Source organism: Ascaphus truei, chromosome 18 (genome assembly GCF_040206685.1).
Source record: "Ascaphus truei isolate aAscTru1 chromosome 18, aAscTru1.hap1, whole genome shotgun sequence".
NCBI lineage: Eukaryota > Metazoa > Chordata > Amphibia > Anura > Ascaphidae > Ascaphus > Ascaphus truei.
The window spans coordinates 11,072,018-11,092,374 of record NC_134500.1 but is presented as its reverse complement, the minus strand read 5'-3'; the positions used below and the strand labels follow the sequence as shown (position 1 = coordinate 11,092,374).

Sequence of the window (20,357 nt, the reverse complement as noted above, 5' to 3'; positions counted from 1 at the left end):
TGAGTTATTACAAAGGAGTGCAAGTATGATCATCATCTTGTTATATAAATAGCAGGTGGACAAAACGCACATATTGCATTACCGGTAATGCCATGTATTACCAACACAATGATATTGTCTTTCTTGCTACTGCTGAGGAAATCCATAGTTGTTCTTGTGTTTCTGTCTCTATAGGTTTGCCAGTTGTTCAGCAACACCGATCCAGAAATCAAGGCTTCTCTCACTGTGTCGTGTTTAGAAGAGGGAGATTGGTGCTGCCTTGGACATTCTGCATTTCAGGATATCATTCATTTGAAGCTTAATCCTGATCCAGTCTTTCCCGAAATGGACGGGGTGTCAGAGTTTGCAGATTATGTCTCAGAGACTATTGATGTTCCTTCTCCTTTTGATCTCCTGGAGCCACCAAACTCAGGTGGTTTTTTGAAGCTGTCTAAACCATGTTGTTACATATTCCCTGGTGGGAGAGGAGATTCTGCGCTGTTTGCTGTTAATGGATTTAATATCCTAGTGGATGGTGGCTCTGAAAGGAAATCCTGCTTCTGGAAACTGGTACGGCATTTGGATCGAATTGACTCCATACTGTTGACCCACATTGGTGCAGATAACCTGCCTGGAATAAATGGACTTCTTCAAAGGAAAATTGCGGAACAAGAGGAAGATCAGTCTCAGGGCTCTACGGCCTATAGTGACTGGATGAGGAACCTAATATCCCCAGAGCTCGGGGTTGTGTTCTTTAATGTTCCTGATAAACTGAAAATGCCCGAATCCAGCATGAAAGTTAAAAGAAGCATTGAAGAAGCTTGCTTGACCTTGCAGCACTTGAATAAACTTGGAATCAAACCAGAACCATTGTACAGGGTAGTGAGCAACACTATAGAGCCCATAACGCTGTTCCACAAAATGGGAGTTGGTAGATTGGATATGTATGTCTTAAACCCTGTGAAAGATAGTAAGGAGATGCAATTTTTAATGCAGAAATGGGCTGGGAACAGCAAAGCAAAGACTGGTATTGTATTAGCAAATGGCAAAGAAGGGGAAATATCAGTTCCCTATCTTACATCCATCACGGCCCTGGTCGTTTGGCTCCCAGCCAGTCCCACTGAAAAAATAGTGCGTGTTTTATTTCCTGGAAACGCTCCACAAAATAAAATTTTAGAAGGCCTAGAAAAGCTAAAGCATCTAGATTTCCTAAGGTACCCAGTAGCTACACAAAAGGATGTTTCATCTGGTATTCCAACTTCTATAAGTAAGCAAACAAAAATCAAACAGAGAGTAGACAGCAAAGAGAGTCTCAAGTCGTCTCCTAGGCCAATCACCGGTAAGCCAGGCAAGAAGGAGGATATTTCAGAGGTGTTGGCCAAGGAGGTGAAAATTGAGGCAGTGAAAGAGACAAAGGTAGAAAAAAAAACGAAAGAAGCCACAGAAAAATCCTCAAAGATAGAAAAGATAAAAACTGAAATGAGTGACGCTGCAAAAGCTGAAAAGAGAAAGCTTCTGAAGGAGAAAACGGGCAAAAAGTACACAAAGGACAAGATTTCTAAACTGGAAGAAAAAAAGGACCGAGAAAAAAAAGAGATCAAAAAAGAAAAAACAGACATAAAGAAGGACAATGTCAAAAAAGAAGAGAAAAAAGATTTAAAGAAGGACGAGAAAAAGAGAGAAGTAAAGCCTGAAGTAAAAAAAATACCTAAACCCGACTTAAGACCGTTTACACCAGAAGTTAGGAAAACTTTGCACAAAGCAAAAGTGCCAGGCAAAATCAGAACAGAGAAAATGAAAAACAAGCCTGAAAAGGAAGCACCTGTGGTACAGAAGGTAGTGCAAGTACAGAAGGTGATTGGGCAGAAAAAAACACCAGTAGCTGAAACGGTTGAACAAAGATCGGTTATGTCTTCACCGGAAGATCTTACCAAAGACTTTGAGGCGCTTAAGTATGAAGATAACTTGGAACAGATCTATAAGGGAATAGGTGACAAATATCTCTTTGAGTCTGAGGCTATTGAACAAAGACCATCTGAGATGTTGGTGGTACAAAGTCAGTTCAAAGAAGACATCTTATCTGATGTTATTTCATCTAATATGAAGACTCCACTTGAGTCCCCAGATGAAGGTATAACCACCACAGATGTGGACGTAGATTCACCGCACGAAGAGAAACCAGTATATCAGGGAGATGAGATGATAGAACAAGTTGACGAAGGTGCAGCTATGGATGAACCCGCTGAAATGGCAGATTTTGAGGAACAAATATTACTGAAAGAAGAGGTCAAAAGCGCACTGGATGTAGGAAGTAGAGCAACAGATAGAAGCAGACTAGAGTCCATGCCAACTTTGGACATACAAGATTTGGAAACCGATGAAGATAAGGAGAATGAATTGGAAAAGGGCATACTAGACAGAAAACAGAAGGAAGACATAATAGAACCATGTGAAAACTATCTTATTAGAACACCGACAGAAGAAGAAAAAGAGGCAGAAAAGAGTGTTGAGGTAGTAGAAAAGGCAGAAGTGGAAGAAATGGAAGAATATTCAGAAGACATTGGTGAGGAGTTAAGGTGTAAAGAAGACAAATATACAGAAAACTTATTTGAACATGATGAAAATGTTTCATGTGATTTTAGCGTGTCTGCATTACAGAAAGATGACACGGATATTAAAACAAAAGTATATGGAAAAGGAGTGTCTAAGGAAACCCCATATTTAGCAGGTGTTCCTGTATCATCTGGTGCTGCCGCAGAGCACATCTCCTATATACAGGATGAAACGATGCCTGGTTATTCAGAGACAGAACAGACCATTTCTGACGAAGAAATACATGATGAACAGGAAGAAAGAATCCCACATCTACAATATGATGTAGGTAGTTATGATGTTTCTGTGCCTGACCATCCTGGATCATTTGATGCTATTCATGGTATTATGGCCATTTCATCTTCTGAGGGGACTGCAAAAGACTATGTAATCCATGAACCTGGAATCCTGGTTTATCCTACAAATATTGTTGCAGCACCTCTGGCTGAGGAGGAGCATATCTCTTCAGCAACATCGATAACCGAATGTGACAAGCTTTCTTCAATTGCCACGTCTGTTGCAGAAGATCAGTCTATTACGTCCATCACAGCGCCAAAAACAGAAGAGACAGGAAAGAGCTCCTTACTTCTGGACACTGTCAACAGCATTCCCTCTTGTCAAACAGAGGCAACTCAAGGCATAGAATACCTGCCGTCTGCAGGCACAATTTCTCCAACCTCTTCTTTAGAAGAGGACAAATGCTTCAAATCTCCACCTTCAGAAGATTTTCAATCACTGATGACAACAGGAAAAGTTCAAGTTCAGGAAAAGTGTCCTGTAGAAGAGGAGGAGGAAGAGGAGGAGGAAGAAGACGGGACTCCAAATTTTGAGACACCTGAAAAAGGACATTACAGTCCTCTTATATTTTCAGAGCATGGGGATCATAATATTTCATACACATTCAGCACAGAGATGAAGGAAGCTACTGCCATTCTTTCTAGTGAAGCAGCAAAATTGTCTCAGGTTGATCCAAACTTTGGTGAAGGCGAGGAAAGATGCTTAAGTCCTGATGACAGTACCGTAAAAATGTCATCTCCCACCCAGTCAGGTCCTACTAGCACAGGGCACACACCTTTTCATCAATCCCCTATAGAAGATAGATCTGAAACAACACAAGCAGAGTTGTTTGAAGAAGCTGACATACTAATAAGTGATAACGAAATAAAAAGTGATAAACAATCCGAGTATGAAAATGAAACATCTCAAGAAAACCAAGCAGATCAGTGTGAGCCTATTTCTCCAAAAGAAGTGTCTTCGGGAAATGCAGAGAAAATTACCGAAATAGAGGACAAGCTGTCACCAACAAGGCCAGTATGTACAAGTGATCAAAAAAATGAAGATTTGTTAGCTGCATTTTTGCTGTCTCAGGCCACTGCACAAATGGTGACTGATGAGGAAAAGGAATTATTTGAGGAAAACATTGAGCTTACCTCAGAGACTGACAAGTTTGATATTTTGAAAGATACAAGCCTATTACAGGGTACTGGACAATATATGCAGTTTGAAGAGTTCATTTCAACTAGGGAAGTCTCTCATGAAGGTTTCACATCAGCACATTTAGAAGATCATAGAGCAACAGATACTGATCAATTTCAGTCAATTTCACCCAAAGAGGACTCCACAGAAGATATTAGGTATGTTGGCTTTTCAGAACAGAGTCTGATAAAAGATGAAACATCAACAGAAAGTTCTAGCCAAGACATTTTCCTTGGAGATGCAAAGTCACTTTCTTTCACAGAACAAGGAAAAGAGGATGATACATCCTTACAGATGTCTTTGATAGAACAAAGTCCAACTATAAATGAAATATGTCAAGTAAGTCCCACAAAAGAAACATGCTTAGAGAAGGAAACATCACTTCAAATTAAAGATGTAAAATATTCTTCTGGTGAAATATCAACAGCATATGTTGAATCTTTGCTGTCCACAGAAGAAAGTCTCAATGAAGATAAAAAACACCTGCAAGCTCTTGATGAGCATTTTCAGGATCATGCCCAATCTTTCCTTTCTACAGAGTCTAGTTATCATAAAGAAATATCATCAGACCTGTTTTTAGAAGACATGCCTGTGGAAAATGTGCATTCATGTCATGCTAAAGAACAAATCCATCAAAAGGAAGACAAATCTTTAGAAATTCCTTCTTCAAGCCCAGAAGACTCGGAATCGGTTTCTTTTGCGGAATATAGTCCATTTAAAGAGATTGAATCACTAGAAATATCTGCTACAGAAATGTCTGCGGATGTCAGCTCTATAAGTTTCTCAAAGACTAGCCCATTGGAGGAAAGATATCAGGCATATCCACATACAGACACCTCCCTAGATTATATGAAATCTGTCAATTCTGCAGAACATACTACGGAAAATGAGAAGTCTTCAGGAATTTCTGTCAAAGAAACTTCTTCAGACAATGAAAATAGTGAAGAAAAAGCTATTGAAATGGAAAATATTTATTCGAAAGAGCTAACTTATGAAAAGAGAGTATGGTTTACAGGGGGGAAAGAAGGAGAATCCAAAAACATAGCAAAAGAAAGCAAACTTCGCTACACGGAAGAAGGAGAAAGTACTTTTCTTGATGAGACACAAGAATGGGAGCGAGAATCTGGCTTCTTAAAGGAAGAGAATGTAATAAAGTCCGATTTTTCAGACCAATCAACCCCTGATACAGCAGATACAAATATATTGGGAACAGAATATGCACATTTCCAAGAGGAAAAACAAATTGATTACATACAGGAATCGGTTGACATGTCTGACAATATTTATAGCACTGAGTTCAAGGCCTCACCGCAAGACACTAGTACACAGTTAGAAACACCTTATCCATCAAAGGAAATGGATAAGCTGGAAAAGCTGTCTTATGTAACTACATATTCTGACATTTCTCCAGAAAAGTCAAAGGGAGATAACTTTCAAGGCAGTATCTTCACAGAAAGTACATACACAAAGGCACCTCTTCCTGTAAAAGATTCTGATGAATCATTATTTACAGAAAAGCAAGAATTAGAGGATAAAAATAATGTGTACTCTTATGGAAAATCTGTGTATGATATACCAACTGTCTCTCGTCAAAGCCCTGACATGGAAAATAAATCTGACATTCATTCAGTAGAACTAGAAAGCAAATTCTTGGACAAATGTGAACATTCTTCAGAGGGGGGGACACTTAAATTTGGCAAGGAAGAAGGGTTAACTTATGATTCTTCCCTGATGGAAGCATTAGAAGGAGACTATATGTATGAAGTAAGCAGAAAACAAGAATACGAACCCCTTGCTTACTGTACAGAACAAGAATATGTTGAAACGTCTTATACAAAGAATGCTTTATCACCCAAAGACGATAGGAAGTTTGCTGTTGCTGATGACCACTCTGAAATAAAAGAAGACCTGTTGTCAAAACATGAAAAAAAAACATCTCCTAGTCCATTAGAATACCATGCAGATACGATTTTAAGGGCATACTCTAGTCCTTTTGAACTATATTCCCGTGAAAAAGAGATTGATGGGTCCACAAGAAAAGATACTGTAGAAGAAAGAGAGCCAACACCTTACCCAAATGTAAAAACTTTTCAGTATGCTGATATATATCAAAAAGTTATTGTTTCTGGAGTACATGCAAGTCACATTATAGAGGAGGTGGAAGCATATAGTGATAGTTATCTAGAGAAGGAAAAGACAGATAGGTTATCTTTAGAAGCAGATGACACCAAAGGAATAGAGACATTTCTGCCACCTAAAAAGGAATTGCATCATCAAATGTCTTCCAAAGAAGAGGAATCACATTTCTATACCGTAACTGAAAAAGAACTCTCATCCCCTGTATCTCCAAAGGACAAAGGGGATATTACAAATTTTGAATACACAGAAATCCAAGAGCGTTTCTCTATAGGTAAAGAAAATAGTGAAAAAACAAGTACTCTAGATGACAAGGAAATTGAAAAAATACTGAACGAAGTGACCTCTGAAATTGTACAGGCAGAAGAGCCAGAAGATCAATTTGCATCAGGCAGCAAAGATCTACCACCGAAAACTGAAACAATTGAGCACGATTACCAGGAATGCTCAGTGTCTTACCTTCATGCATCACATCAAGAAGATATCACCAGTGCCGGTAATCAGAACCTTAGCGCAGTAACATCAAAACCTCTTCAAACTAAGGATACCTATTATGAGAAAACAGAGGTTTTAGAAGAGAATGCAAGTGACTCTGAGTTAGAGAAAGGTGCCAAAGAGAAATCTGAGAAGGAAATAAAGTGTCCACGTCCGTATACAGATGTAGACAAGCCACGTGAAACGGACTTATATGATGATGTTTTACAGAAGGAGAAAACAGACTTGTCTAAATGTAGTTATCTTTCTGAACACAAACATATGGACTATGATCATTTTAATGTTCAGGCCCAAATAAAGACTATGGAATTAAGTGGAGAGAAATTTGTAGAACCTCCCATGTTTGAGAGTGCGGAATATAGCTTTCAGGAAAATGAAGAAAAGAGAGAAGAGAGTGATTCAGAAACTACGTACACTCCTTTCAAGTCCAGAGGGGGTGCTTCAAAGTCTTCACATGGATCACAGTTCCAACCAGATCACCAAGAATCACAGACAAATCTAGAGTCCTATAAAGAAGATCCCTTTTTAAAAAGCTGTATTCTTGGTGATGAGGAAAAACAAGAGGATTTTGAGGAATCGGGATGTGAAGTCCCAGCTCCAGGATTTGAATATTCTTCTGCGGTTGCATTTTCCTCTACAGAAAGGCAAACAGATAATTTTTCATCATTTAGTTTATACAAACCTCACTTTGAATCACTAACCTTCACAGGTGTGAAAACATCAGTCACAGACATTCCAGATGTATCACCTCCAACAAAATGGCAGCAAGATGAATACCTAGAAGTTTCTGAACGGGCTTGTGCACTAGACACCTCACTAACCAGGTTCTCACCACTAAGTCCATGTGAAGACGATCCTTTCTTTTCTAAAATTCCTGGTAAACAATCTTTTCAGTCAGAGTACCAAAAAGCGGAATCTCACAGTATATCAGAATCTTCATCCGAAGCTAGCACACCTGTTAAACAGGACACTGCTGAAAGTTTTTACTCGCACATGATTAGTACTTACACAGCAGATACAGACTCAACAGTCAGGAATTTATGGGATGTATCTCCTCTGGTTCCGGCTGAGTCCGCCAAACCTTGTTCATCAGATGAGAAGGATTTCGCAGAAGATCATGGTTCCACATGTTCATATGATATGGATGACAGTACATTACCATGTAGAATTGAGTGCAAGAAAACTTCTTGTACATCAAGGGCTGAAACAAGTAATGAAACCTCCATTGCTCACCTGGAACAAACTCTGCCAGAAAATGTAATGGCAATGCCATCACTCTCTAATGTGCTGACATCATTTCCACCTCATCATCAAGAAGAAACAGACACAGCAAATGGTCCTACAGAAGTTAATACCAGCCTAGAGATACATATGCAGTACAAGGAAAACGAGTTTTATTCTGCAGCAGAGGTAAAAAATGAAAAAGCATCCCCAGATTCAGACAGAGCATCTTCTCCATATTCTGAGGAAGAAACCGAAAAACCAAACCGACCATCTTCTCTTATGTCCCCTGAACATACATTCCAGCCTTATTTTCCACATACACAAAGAGGCGGAAGTGCTGAGGACCACGGAGATGCTACTTATGAGATTGAGCCATGTTTGGGTACATCAAGTGAGTATGGGCACAAGTTATCTTCATCTGAATATTTTCACAGGAAGGGGGAACTATCTCCATCTTTCATCAACCCCAGTCCTCTTGACCTATCCGATGACAGTGATGTCTCACAAGATGAGGGTCACCCTTCAGTTAAAGGTAGGACTCACCATGTGACTACATGTCATGTTCAAGGTGCCACAGTTGATGAAACACCTCCAACATCTGTCAGCGATTCAGGAACCTCACAGTCAGACTCTGATGTTCCACCAGAAACTGAAGAGTGTCCCTCCATAACAGCTGATGCTGCAATGGACTCTGATGAAGATGCTGACTTTCTTCCTGTGGATAAAGCAATGGGAAACTCTCACCACAGCAGTACAAGGCAAGGTCATGATCCACATCCTGCTCCATTGATGGATCCTCATCCACACCCTCCTCATCCCGATGTCTGCATGGTGGATCCTGATATGTTAGTTAATGAGTTGAACCTGAGCAAAGGAGAGAAATTCCTCAGAAAGGATTTAAAAGAAAAAAACAAAGGTGTCAGGAAACCTTTAACTAAACCCAAATCAACTTCCCCGGCTAGGAAAACAGATTCTAAAGGCAAGCGTTCTCCAACGGTCACCAAGCAGACATTCAGAGATACAACAGAAAGATCTACTAAAGGTGTACCAATGAGGAAAGAAGCAACAGAGAAATTGCCCAAACCAAGAAGCCCATTGCAGACACACCTCTCTCGGGGAGACGAGAAAGAAGAAATTTCTAGAAGCAGTTACAGCAATCCTAGCAGGACTCTGGTTAATGGCATCAAAGCAGCCACAGGTAAAATGTATTTACAATTGTTACCAGTTTCATATTTTTTTTTTCAAAGTAATTATTCATTATGCAATTCTATACACAGTATTGGTCTTGAGGAAAACTAAATTCAGGTTTTAATTGGACCAACAAAAACTAACATATAGATATTGCACATAGCAGTGCTCTTTCAATTTTGCAATTTGTTTTTTCAAAAGTTTGGATGGTGCTGGAAAGTCTGTTATAATCTGCAGGGGAAAATTCAATAAAAGTATCGTCACGATAATGGAACAAAAGTCCTGTTGTAAGAGAGAGAGTTAGGAAGAGAGCAGCCTGCTCCTGACTTAAGGGGTAATTCAATATACCCTAAATGGGAATATTTTGATACCTCGTTAGAGGTAGCTCTGAGTGTGACTTGCAATAGTGAGAAAAGAGATGTTCAGTGTGTCCAAGGTATAAATCCACTTACTAGTCAAGGATTTCTGGAGATTTTCATGTCACAGATAGGGCCTGTTTTCCGCAGCTGTGGGCAATGTCTGCATTGTTATCTGCAACTGTGGAATCACAGAACTCCGTGGAGACTCATTTCATTACATAGGAAAACTAGCATTGTATATATATGTGTGTGTGTGTGTGTGTGTGTGTGTGTGTGTGTGTGTGTGTGTGTGTGTGTGTGTGTGTGTGTGTGTGTGTGTGTGTGTGTGTGTGTGTGTGTGTGTGTGTGTGTGTGTGTGTGTGTAGAGTAGGGGAGGATAATTGAGTATGAGAGTTAGAGAGAAGGGGGAGAGTGAGAGAGTAGGGTGGATGGGGAGAGTGAGTTAGAGGAGAATAATAGAGTTAGAGTGGAAAGAGGGTTAGAGTTAGAGAGAAAGGTGGGAGAGTAAGAAGTAGAGAGGAGAGAGGAGAGAGTTAGACAGAAGGAGGGGGGAGAGTTAAAGAAGGAGCGCGGAGAGTTAGAGAGGAGGGGGGGGGGGGGGGAAAGTGACAGATGGGGGCCTATAAATTTTTTTTGCAGGGGGGGGCCCACAAATTTGTGTTACACCACTGACAATATCCGAGAGCACCAGTACCCTTCCTCTTTAATGAATTCATAAATTACCTGTGCACCGGGCAAGTTTAAGTCTGTGAAGTCAGAGTGCTGCTACCACACTGTATTGTGTGTGTGTGTAACCACAATGCCAGCACTCCAAAGTTAAATGATACAGTGAGGTGCCTGGAAAGGTAATGAATATTGCAGAACAGAAAGCCAGCACACTCGTCTTGGCAAACAATCAGATATTAATATTTATTTGCAGGTGTCATATCACCAAGAGGAGTGTGCTGATTTACTGCTTTGCTGTGTGTGTGTGTATGTGTATATATATATATATATATATATATATATATATATATATATATATATATATATATATATAAAATGGACCAATGTGAGCGTTGTACTTAAATGCAATTAAAGTGTGCATATGCACTGCAGAAGAGACCAGTGAGGTTTTGAAAGCTCTGTACACCATCATTTCATATATGAAGAATTATCATGTGAGCCCATTAAATAGTATTACAACATACAACAAATCTAAACTTTCCCTGGCCAATATGGCTACTAGAAAGCTGAAATATATCGTTTAACTAAAATGTAATGCACATTATAGAAATGGGCAAGATTAGTATTCTTCTTGGAACTGCTGAGTTTCTGTCGTCTTTTAAAGGATTATCTATGGTGGCATAAATGAGTTAAAAGGAAAGTTCAACATTTGACAGCCTATAAATCAGTTTTCAGCAGCCTACAATCCACAATAAATGTCGAGGCTACATGTTGTTTTTGCTTTGTAATAAGTGCTGTAGGATATTTGTGCAGAGTTCTGGATGTGGCAATAAAATGTGTAAACGCAAGGAGGCTACATGACCTTTCCAGCTTAGTAATGGTCTGAATATAATCTCTCCAGGTTCAAGCAGCTCAAAAGCAAGTGCTGCACTTCCTCCCGGGCCCCCTGTGTACGTGGATTTAGCATATATTCCTAATCACTGCAACGGAAAGAATACAGATTTGGAGTTTTTTAAGAGAGTTCGAGCGACATATTACGTTGTAAGTGGTAATGATGTAGCCAACGGAGAACCAAACCGGTCGGTGCTGAATGCGCTTTTGGAAGGAAAGTCCCAATGGGGAGAGAACCTCCAAGTAAGTATTCCAGGTTGTGAATTGAGGTTATTTCTATGTATACTGCATGTTGAAGTCACAATTTGAAACGTACACAGCACAATTGCCTGACAGATTTTATAGAAATATTTGTTATTTATATTTAGTGCCAAATGGGAGTCAAAAGCCTTTTTTGTAGTGACCTGTTTCCTTTTCTGGAGAAGGAGCAGCTCCGTGAGTAAAGACACTGACTGGCACAGAGTTTGAAGCAGGAGAACTTGGTTCAATTCCCGGTGTCGGCTCCTTGTGACCTTGGGCAAGTCACTTTATCTTCTTGTGCCTCAGGCACCAAAAATTAGATTGTAAGCTCCACGGGGCAGGGACCTGTGCCTGCAAAAATGTCTCTGTAAAGTGCTACGTAAAACTAGCAGCACTATACAAGAACATGCTATTATTATTTTCTCCACCAAGTAGGAGAGTTAATTTGTGCTTGAAAATGATAATACTGATATTAACCACACACTTACACTATCTGACTGGTAGGTCCAACTCTTTGTGCCTATTCAGGTGACGTTGATCCCGACCCATGACACTGAAGTGACACGAGAATGGTACCAACAAACCCATGAGAAACAGCAGGAGCTAAATATTATGGTCCTGGCTAGCAGTAGCACTGTGGTGATGCAAGACGAATCATTCCCAGCATGCAAGATCGAGTTCTAAGCTTTCCAGACATCATCTATGTATCCCATAATGTTCAGCTTGTGTCCAGTCACAGCCCAGTTCTCTTCTAGTTCTGATTTGAAACCAGATTATCTGCCTCTGCCAGCATTGTTTATTTTACATTACGCTACATGTTGGTTGTTTTAAGGAAGGTAGGAAGTTTATATAACTGGGCTCCAGGTGGAGTCCCTGTAAATTGTAGTTTTACTAAACCTTTTCCATTTGTTTTTCTTCCACCTTTTCATGCAATGCCTACTAGAAAATGAGGAGGAATGATACTTAATATGACGAGCCTAATTTCCAAAAATGAACGGGGAATCAATAACTTCTAAGTTAAATTGCACCAATTATACCTTTAAGCGTTTTTTATTTTATTTTAAGCAACTGTACACATATGGTATGAGTACACAAGAGAACTGGGTTAAGACAGGACTTTATCAAGAGTCAAACACAATACTCATATTTGAATGTCAACAGCTTGAGGTACCATGTTTTATTCCATGGTGGTGGTGTTTTGGACTATATCGCCAGTTGGGTTTTGGAAGATACATGCTGTAAATATATAGCTTACATTTTTAAACTGCTAACTCAAGATTGCACTTGTAGATCACAAACTGTTTAAGATATCTAAAATGTTATGAATGTCTGAAGAATGAAAGCAAAATACTAATACAGGTAATGGGGGGCGGGAGGGGGGGACCAAGATAATATACACATTCGCACATTCTGTAACAAACCAAAGTATTTTGGGGCAAAGGATAAGAAAGCTAATGTGTCTGCGAAGGAGATGCTATTTTTGTGGAGCTTTGATGTGCAGTTTTTGTCTTCCTATTGCAGGATCTCAATAAGAATGTGTTATAACCAGTGAATGATACTGAACCTAACTAAATATCCATGTCACCATTTGTATGTCGGGTCCTGCACTAGGCACTCAGTCAGAGCAGTGAAACAAAAACATGTTCCTCTGAAGCAGTGTGTAGGCAGCTAGGTCTGTCTGATTATTTCTTGGAGCTATGCTAATGGCATTAAAAATATTGCAAATCATCTTCTACAGAAGACCACTTAATTACTAATGCCACAATCTTCCCATCAGATATAAACCCCCGCACGAGAGTTCCCTGTGCCACAGCAGAATGTTCTAATGACATTTGTGATCATGTAAAAAGATAACTCATATCTCTTCCCTACTCTGTCACCATGTCCTTACACATTACCATATCATATCCAGCCCAAATCATGGTAGCATTGATTAAAACATTGTGGTGCAGTTCAAAAGATATAATATCAACACAAAGTATCTTTCAAATGTAGGGAAACCATGCCTTGGATGCACACTATGATAGAATGTCAAATTGATTTGCTAAGCAGAATGTACAAGTCCATGTGACACGTGGTACAGAAGAATGTGGCCATGTAGACCAGCATAAAGTCTGTGAGCTCCCACATGCATTACATATAAGAGCTTTTATTTTGGTCCGGGATATATATATATGGCAGCTTCCAGGAAGTTAAGGAACAAACGGTTTACCAGCCATGCCATTGGGTTTGCTCGTTTGTGTACAGATCTACTGTGTGAGCAAAGAAATCAAACAAGCAGCCAACTTGATTCCTTGTCGTGCCCTCTCACCCACTCTCTTGTACCCATTCCCAGCTCTTCTTTGCCATCCATCTCTTTAATGTATATAATATGACACTCGTTTCCTGATTCTGCTTAGCTTGACTAATTGGTAGCTGGATTACAGGGTAGCCTGCAAAAAAATCCTGAAGACTCACAAGAAAGATGTTCATAGAATAGTTACAGCTGAACAGTGTTAAATTGACACAACGCTCGCTGATGTAGACTGCATGGAATTTCTACTTCACTGCCACTTTGCTCTTGTAGAAAGATGGATACCAGGTCTGGTTGTTTACCTGAACATTGAAGCTGCTATACACAAACTTACACCAACCTCTTTATTTATTATTTTGGGCTGCTGTAGGGAATAAGATGCCTTACCAAAATAAAAATCAGACTCTTTGAAGACCCAACAAACAGTTTATGTTTTAATGGTGTATTTTGCTGTCTAATTTATATATTTATTTCTGTTGTTATGAAGCTAAGCTATGTTTTCTGCTATTTTAATTGCATTTTAATGTATGAGTTTAACTGTAAACAGTGTCTTATCAGTGCCCTTTTTTTAGTTTCTAGGTTTTAATTAGAACAGGGGTGGGCAACTCCAGTCCTCAACAACCACCAACAGGTCAGGTCTTCAGGATATCCCTGCTTTAGCACAGGTGTCTCAGTCGAAGATTGATTGAGCCACCTATGCTGAAGCAGGGATATCCTGTAAACCCTACCTGTTGGTGGCCCTTGAGGACTGGAGTTGCACCCCTGAATTAGAACTACTGTATTTAGTTGTTTTTTAACAGAACAAAAATGTTATTGAAGTTAATACGAGAGGTTGGTCAGTGTTTCACTCTAGTTTTGCACTTGGGTACAAAGTCTGTTATTGTGTAACACTTTTTAACACAAAACTGAATTGTTTGATAAAACCCCTAAAGTGTTGCATGAGTCCAATTCTAAGTTTCACTGTTACAGCCTGTCCTTGTAGAACAACGTACAGTGAGCAAGTGACATTTAGTGCCATGCCACATATAACACCAGACCTTCCATAAACATTTTTAACAAAATAAATGAAATAATAACAGGCTGACAATGTCAATTTGAACATGGGACGGTCCAGACTATGCTCAACGATGAACAGGAAGTGTCTATAAAACGTCTTATTGGTTACCTGAGTGAATGGGAAAGATGGTGGCCATTCAATATGTGAGTTGGCGGTGCTAAGGACACTCAGTATGTCCTTTGCCGTGCCATTTACACCGCCACTTAATAGAAATGAGTTGAGCTGGCATAACTGACCAAATAATGTACGTATCGGCTGCCATGGTGAAGAAGGCAGAGGGGCTGGGCACTGATTGCCACTTGTGATAAATGTACAGTGCACGTGTATTGACAACAACATACCAAGTAAGGCAAAACCTAACAAGCTAAATCTCAATTACACTGCTTAGAAGAACTCAGAAACCCAAAGGCAAAAGAAAGAAAAACACAATGGATGAATTCAGCTGTAAGAACTGGCTTTTTAGTTTGAGTGTTTGTAGACTTGGATGTTAGCAGTGGTCTTGCTCTGGAATGTGTTAACTTGTGAATGTCCACTAAATGTTGCAAACTTTCTTTTATTTAGTTTGCCCCCCCCCCCCCCCCCCCCCTAAAAAAAAAAAAAACAGTGCTGAATTTCTGAGAATTGCACATGGAATCAGCACTACTGTGTTGTATTGAAATGGTATGTTTGAATGATGTTGTTGATGCTCATGTTAAAGCAAAGATGCATGGGCAATTTTCCATGTACATGCCTGTTCTGTTTTGATCTCTATGTGTATTTTTTCTCTGTGTGGATGTTTGACCTTTTAATCCCCATCTACCTGCTGCAATGCTTGTGGCTACACGCCAGCTACAGGTGCTTGGATGCCCTTAATGTATGGCTGCCCACAGGGAACCCGCTAGTGCATCAATTGCTGCGTCCATATCCTCAACAGAGTGTTTGGCAGAATAGCGAATACACTCAAATAAAATCATCTATGAATGTCTCTACTAATCTTAAACTTGAAAGCTATAATGAAGGCTAGAAGAAGAAGATGATGACCGTGTCACTTTGACTGAAACCTGCCTTGTACATGACAGTGTTGAATGGATAACTTAAAATATAGCAATGGTTTTTTTGCAGAGGAATGTAAACACAATTATACTTAGATTGTCCCCTTTATTTCTGTGCATTTAACAGTTTGATTTTGGTTCCCTTTGTAAAGAAGCTTGCCAATTAATTTAAAAAAAATATATAGCAAAAATATGACAATTTACCAAATACAATTTTCTTATCACTGCCGTCTGGCTAATTTTTGTAGTTTTTTAGCTGTAAAAGAACTGACTCCATGCTAAGCCTAATTCTCCCTGCCACTGCTATACAAATGAAGAGAATATAGTCGTAATTTGGAACACGATAATGTGATCATCAGAGGCCAGAGTTGTCATCTTGATGGGCTTTACTCACTAACAGATTTATCCCAGAAAATACAGTTTATCTGTAAAGCCATTACTACCATTAAACATAACATTTAGTTGATATATAAATATAGAAACATTTAAAATCAGCTGTTGCTTGTTTCTGCATGTGGATTACAATGAGCTATACTCCTGTATGTAATAGATAAAAACAAAAATAACTATTTTACAAAATATATAAAAAGTGAACATGTCTTAATTGTATTGACAATTGCAAACTGTATTCCTGATAGCTTCTTTCTACGTTGGATGTTGTATAAACAGAACCCTAACTTTTTCATTGGTTTCCTTTTCGTTCTGCACCGTTGCTAATAAACTCGTCCCCTGAAGGTTTTGTCCTCTTACTTTCATTAATTTACCCCCCCACCCCCTCTGTGTGCAATATTCTGTAATTCTGAATTACTGTAAATGGAAACCGCCTGAAACACTAACAATAAAATGACATTAATGGATCAGAATGACAGTTCTCCGTCCTGTGTTTTTGTCTGTATTAGGTGTATCACAGTTTAAGGTGCACAATCCCTGGTAGCAGCCCAATTGTTTCCATAAAACAAGTGTAATTATGATGAATGGAATTATTTATCTTCTGGAAAATCCATATTGAACACTATTGGCCTGTGTACCAGCATATTTGTGTTGCATCAAACATTTCAATGTTAAAATGTAATACAAACTTCAATAACATGTGCATCGTATGTGCAGTATGAAGAATTCATGTATATGGAGCATAATGTGTCATTATTTTTGATGCATTAGGCTACTGTATGTTGAATACCTGATTTAATACCATTTTAAATGTTCTTTTTCACCTATATTTAGTATTAGCAAGTATACTTTTTTGAGTGTAATAATATTTATAATAAACATACTGTGAAAAATTATATATTTTATTGACCCATGTAATGAACCATCCATGCTGGGTCAAGTACATTTTTGGGTTGATACCTAGCAACTTAATCCTTAATTACCAGTCTGTTTAGAGTCTACGCCAAGTTGAATTTGACAGATGATTTTGACTCATTTTTAATTGATTTTGTGCGCTCAGAAATATTATTTATTTTTGTACATACCGTTTACACACTGTACGCCAAGCATGGCCTATTTCTGTGTGCCACACATTTTGGGCACAGATGGAGAAATTTGAGCTTGGTATATAGGTGCACATAAGCACAATTGAAATAGAGTTTAACAAGCTCCAATTTTGTACTAAAAAAGCCGTTTGCAAAGCTCAGCACACAGGGTCCTTAATCGGTTGCATCACTGGATCAATGTTTTGAGTTTCAGCCGGTCTTGAAACATTGATCCTGTGATGTAATCAGCTTTGTGTTTATTTACAAATCAATAAGACTAATTAAAAATATCTAAAACATTTTGCATGTGCATTATTTTACTTGTGAAAGAATGCACTGTGATGTGTGATTGTTGGCGAGTATCAGGCTATGCTTAAACAGCACCTATAAATTGGTTTATATTGTTGATTTTCTCAAAGTATATACCACATTATACATTTGGATAAATGTCAAGGTTTATAGCTAGATAATGTGCAGTACATATATCAAGATTTATATCTACATGTTTTCCATTTTTCATTAATACGCCACTTTTTTAAATATATATATACTGTATACTGTATATAAACTATTATCTTTAAATCACTGCCCCCTGCCAGGAACCACATTCTGCATAATCAGGTCTTTGTGTTGTATGTTAAATGCAGTTTTACGCTAAATTGCATTAAGCATCTGAATCACTTTAATGTGTTATAACAACATTGATTGTCCCATTCTTCAAGAAGTCTACAGTGCTGCTAAAAGCCAGGGGGCACGACCTGCAAAGTGCTGACATTCCGGTCTCCCCGTCGGAATTCTTGTTCTGTGTCACAGTTCTAAATGGTTGGATTCTTTGAATATTCACTTGAGAGTGGGAGCAATTGAAAATAAGCCATCATTATAGACGAGCAGAAGAAGCAACGTGAAGAAAAACCCAGGAGAGCGGTTCTTGCTTGCTTAGTGGGCATAAACAGATCATTTAGTGCTGTGCGCTTTTATGATAGGAGCTCAATATTTGCATAAGAAATCGAAAGGCAGCAACGTGGTAATTACAGAAGTCGGATATTTGAAAAGGTTCCTACAGTGGTAAACCAGAATCCTTGTAAAATATGATGCTAATATGTTCAAGCCTGCTCTCTTCCAAATTGAAGGTGATGCAGTGTGTAGAGATTTGGGGCCATGTTTACTAAGTGGGGCTAACCCATAAGACCCGTTCTGGTGCTGCTGATTAAATATGGCCCTTTACAGCCTACGGTGTCTGTAACACCACTTAATCAACATGGCCGGTGATGAGCCATTCAATTGAGTGGGCCTGTAAGATGTTTTATGGAGTAACACAGATTTTTATACATGGCTCATAATCGACACTTCTAGGTACCCAATGTTTTTTTCTCAATTTACAAAAAATGCATTAAAACCATCCCTGACCATTTTGCTTCCAGCCTTCCATGTTGATTATATTAGGTACCTGCCTAATAACCCTAACCTGCCCTCTTTGTCTGTCAAATCTAATAATTGCAAATATGTGAGCATGTCGCCTGCTGTTTTGGTCTCTAACACTGTCGGTTAGTGCAGGACACTGAACAGCAAGGCCTTTGTTCCTTGGGAAATAGATGGGCAAAGCATTGCATACATTGAAGGCGGCAATGTGCTACTTTCTAAGCGAGAAGTGCTGGTTTAAAAGGTGTTGTTCGCATTAGTCCAGGGATAGAGAACCCCAGTCTTCAAGGGCCACCAACAGGTGAGGTTTTAAGGATATCCCTGCATCGGCACAGGTGGCTCAATCAGTGGCTCAGTCGTCAACCTGTGCTGAAGAAGGGATATCCTTAAACCCTGACCGGTTGGTGGCCCTTGAGGACTGGGGTTGGCCACCCCTGCATTAGTCTGTACATGAAGCTTCGTAAATCCAATGACTTTTTCCTACAATGTAATTTTCTTGCTCAATCTCGAGTCCAGTATAACGTGCGCCTTTCCTCAACACTCAACCCATTTCTCATATCGGCTTACAATGCCACGAAAAGCCTCCACATGTAAGCTTTCTCAATAGGTTTCCTACAACAACAAAAAAACATTACTGAATATGTATGAATGCTGCAGTGACACGAATCACGAGCCCCTCGAAAAGAGACAAATTCCGTCCGACGACCTGCTGCAGAATCTTTGTTTTGTTTTATTTTTTTTACAATCTCTTATTTTCCTATAAATAAAGCCTCTCGTGAAAGCTAGCACTGTTCTCCCTGGCTCCCTGCTTGGTGTTCGTCACAAGCAGTCGCCTGTGTGGTTCTGCACCCACACAGCAAAACAAATCAACACCCTAACAAACAACGGCCGTTCAGAGCCAGCTCCATGCTCAAAATTCTAATGAAACTTCTCCCCCCTCCTTTGGCATCAATACTTAACTTCCTTCTTTTTCTGCACCATAGATAAGATGGGGTGGGGTCTGTGGGGGATAGTAAAGCTGTTGAAATGCTTGATCAGCCCAGCTGCCTTGCTGACTCCCATAGACTAATTAACAACCACCCTCATTAGATGCCAAATATTGAATAGACACACACTGTCATGTTTGTACATACACGCTGCTTTATCTACGTACACTGATTTCTGGAATACCAGACGTAGAATTACAAACATAATCCTATCCAGCACACATCTGGTGAGAAGACAATGGAACAGCCCGTGCCTCGCACAAGCTCACAAAGGCAATCACACTCCCTCATAATTAGCCAACCTCGCCATCAGCCTTATAATAAAGAAATACATAAACAGCAGTAACACACATATAACGCACAATAAACAATAAATCAAAGCATTAGCTGCCTCGCTTCCGAGCGATTCTGCTCTCAGGATCTCGGCATTATTCCTGATGAAACAGATTCTTGGATATTTGCATGTTAATTACTTTGCTGGTGTGTTCAGCGGCCTCTGGGGACATGGAATGCAGCGGGTCAACGGTGCCGTGTGACTAAGAGAGAGACAAGCGTATTAACAAACGCACAAGATTTAGGATGCGAATAGGAAATACAAATTCACACATGACTTCATGTTTTCATGTCGCCCTGTTGCCTGTAATTAGAATTGTTGGCTTCCTGCCCCTTGTTGGTCTTCCTCGTCGTCCCCCTATATGTTTTCGGTAGGCCCCGGTTGTAGGTCTGGGATGGGTCCTCCCTAAATTCCTACACGCGCTCTAGTACTGAGTTTCTTGGTCATTAGCGCCTTAAAGTTCGAAATAAATAATAATAATCGTCTTACATGGTCTTTTGTTACTTTGTAACAATT

General features: G+C 39.4%; 2 protein-coding genes across 3 annotated transcripts in view; one reads left to right on the top strand and one right to left on the bottom strand.

Moving 5' to 3' along the window:
• MAP1A (microtubule associated protein 1A) overlaps nucleotides 1–15,176 on the top strand; it is a 92,560-nt gene extending 77,384 nt beyond the window's left edge. Inside the window, exons 5-7 of the mRNA XM_075575509.1 lie at nucleotides 175–9,100; nucleotides 11,017–11,249; nucleotides 11,775–15,176. Coding sequence (XP_075431624.1) covers nucleotides 175–9,100; nucleotides 11,017–11,249; nucleotides 11,775–11,930 — 9,315 coding nt within the window. The 3' untranslated portion in view covers nucleotides 11,931–15,176. The remainder of the gene's footprint in view (nucleotides 1–174; nucleotides 9,101–11,016; nucleotides 11,250–11,774) is intronic.
• A 3,730-nt stretch (nucleotides 15,177–18,906) lies between these two features.
• The window catches only part of PPIP5K1 (diphosphoinositol pentakisphosphate kinase 1), a 102,502-nt gene continuing 101,051 nt past the window's right edge, over nucleotides 18,907–20,357 (bottom strand). The window contains exon 34 of one of the 2 annotated variants that reach the window (XM_075575510.1): nucleotides 18,907–20,043. Coding sequence is in view for 1 of the 2 variants with exons in the window: in XM_075575513.1 (XP_075431628.1) it covers nucleotides 20,027–20,043 (17 nt within the window). In the remaining variant the exon portion in view is untranslated. The remainder of the gene's footprint in view (nucleotides 20,044–20,357) is intronic. The other variant, XM_075575513.1, reaches the window with a different exon arrangement.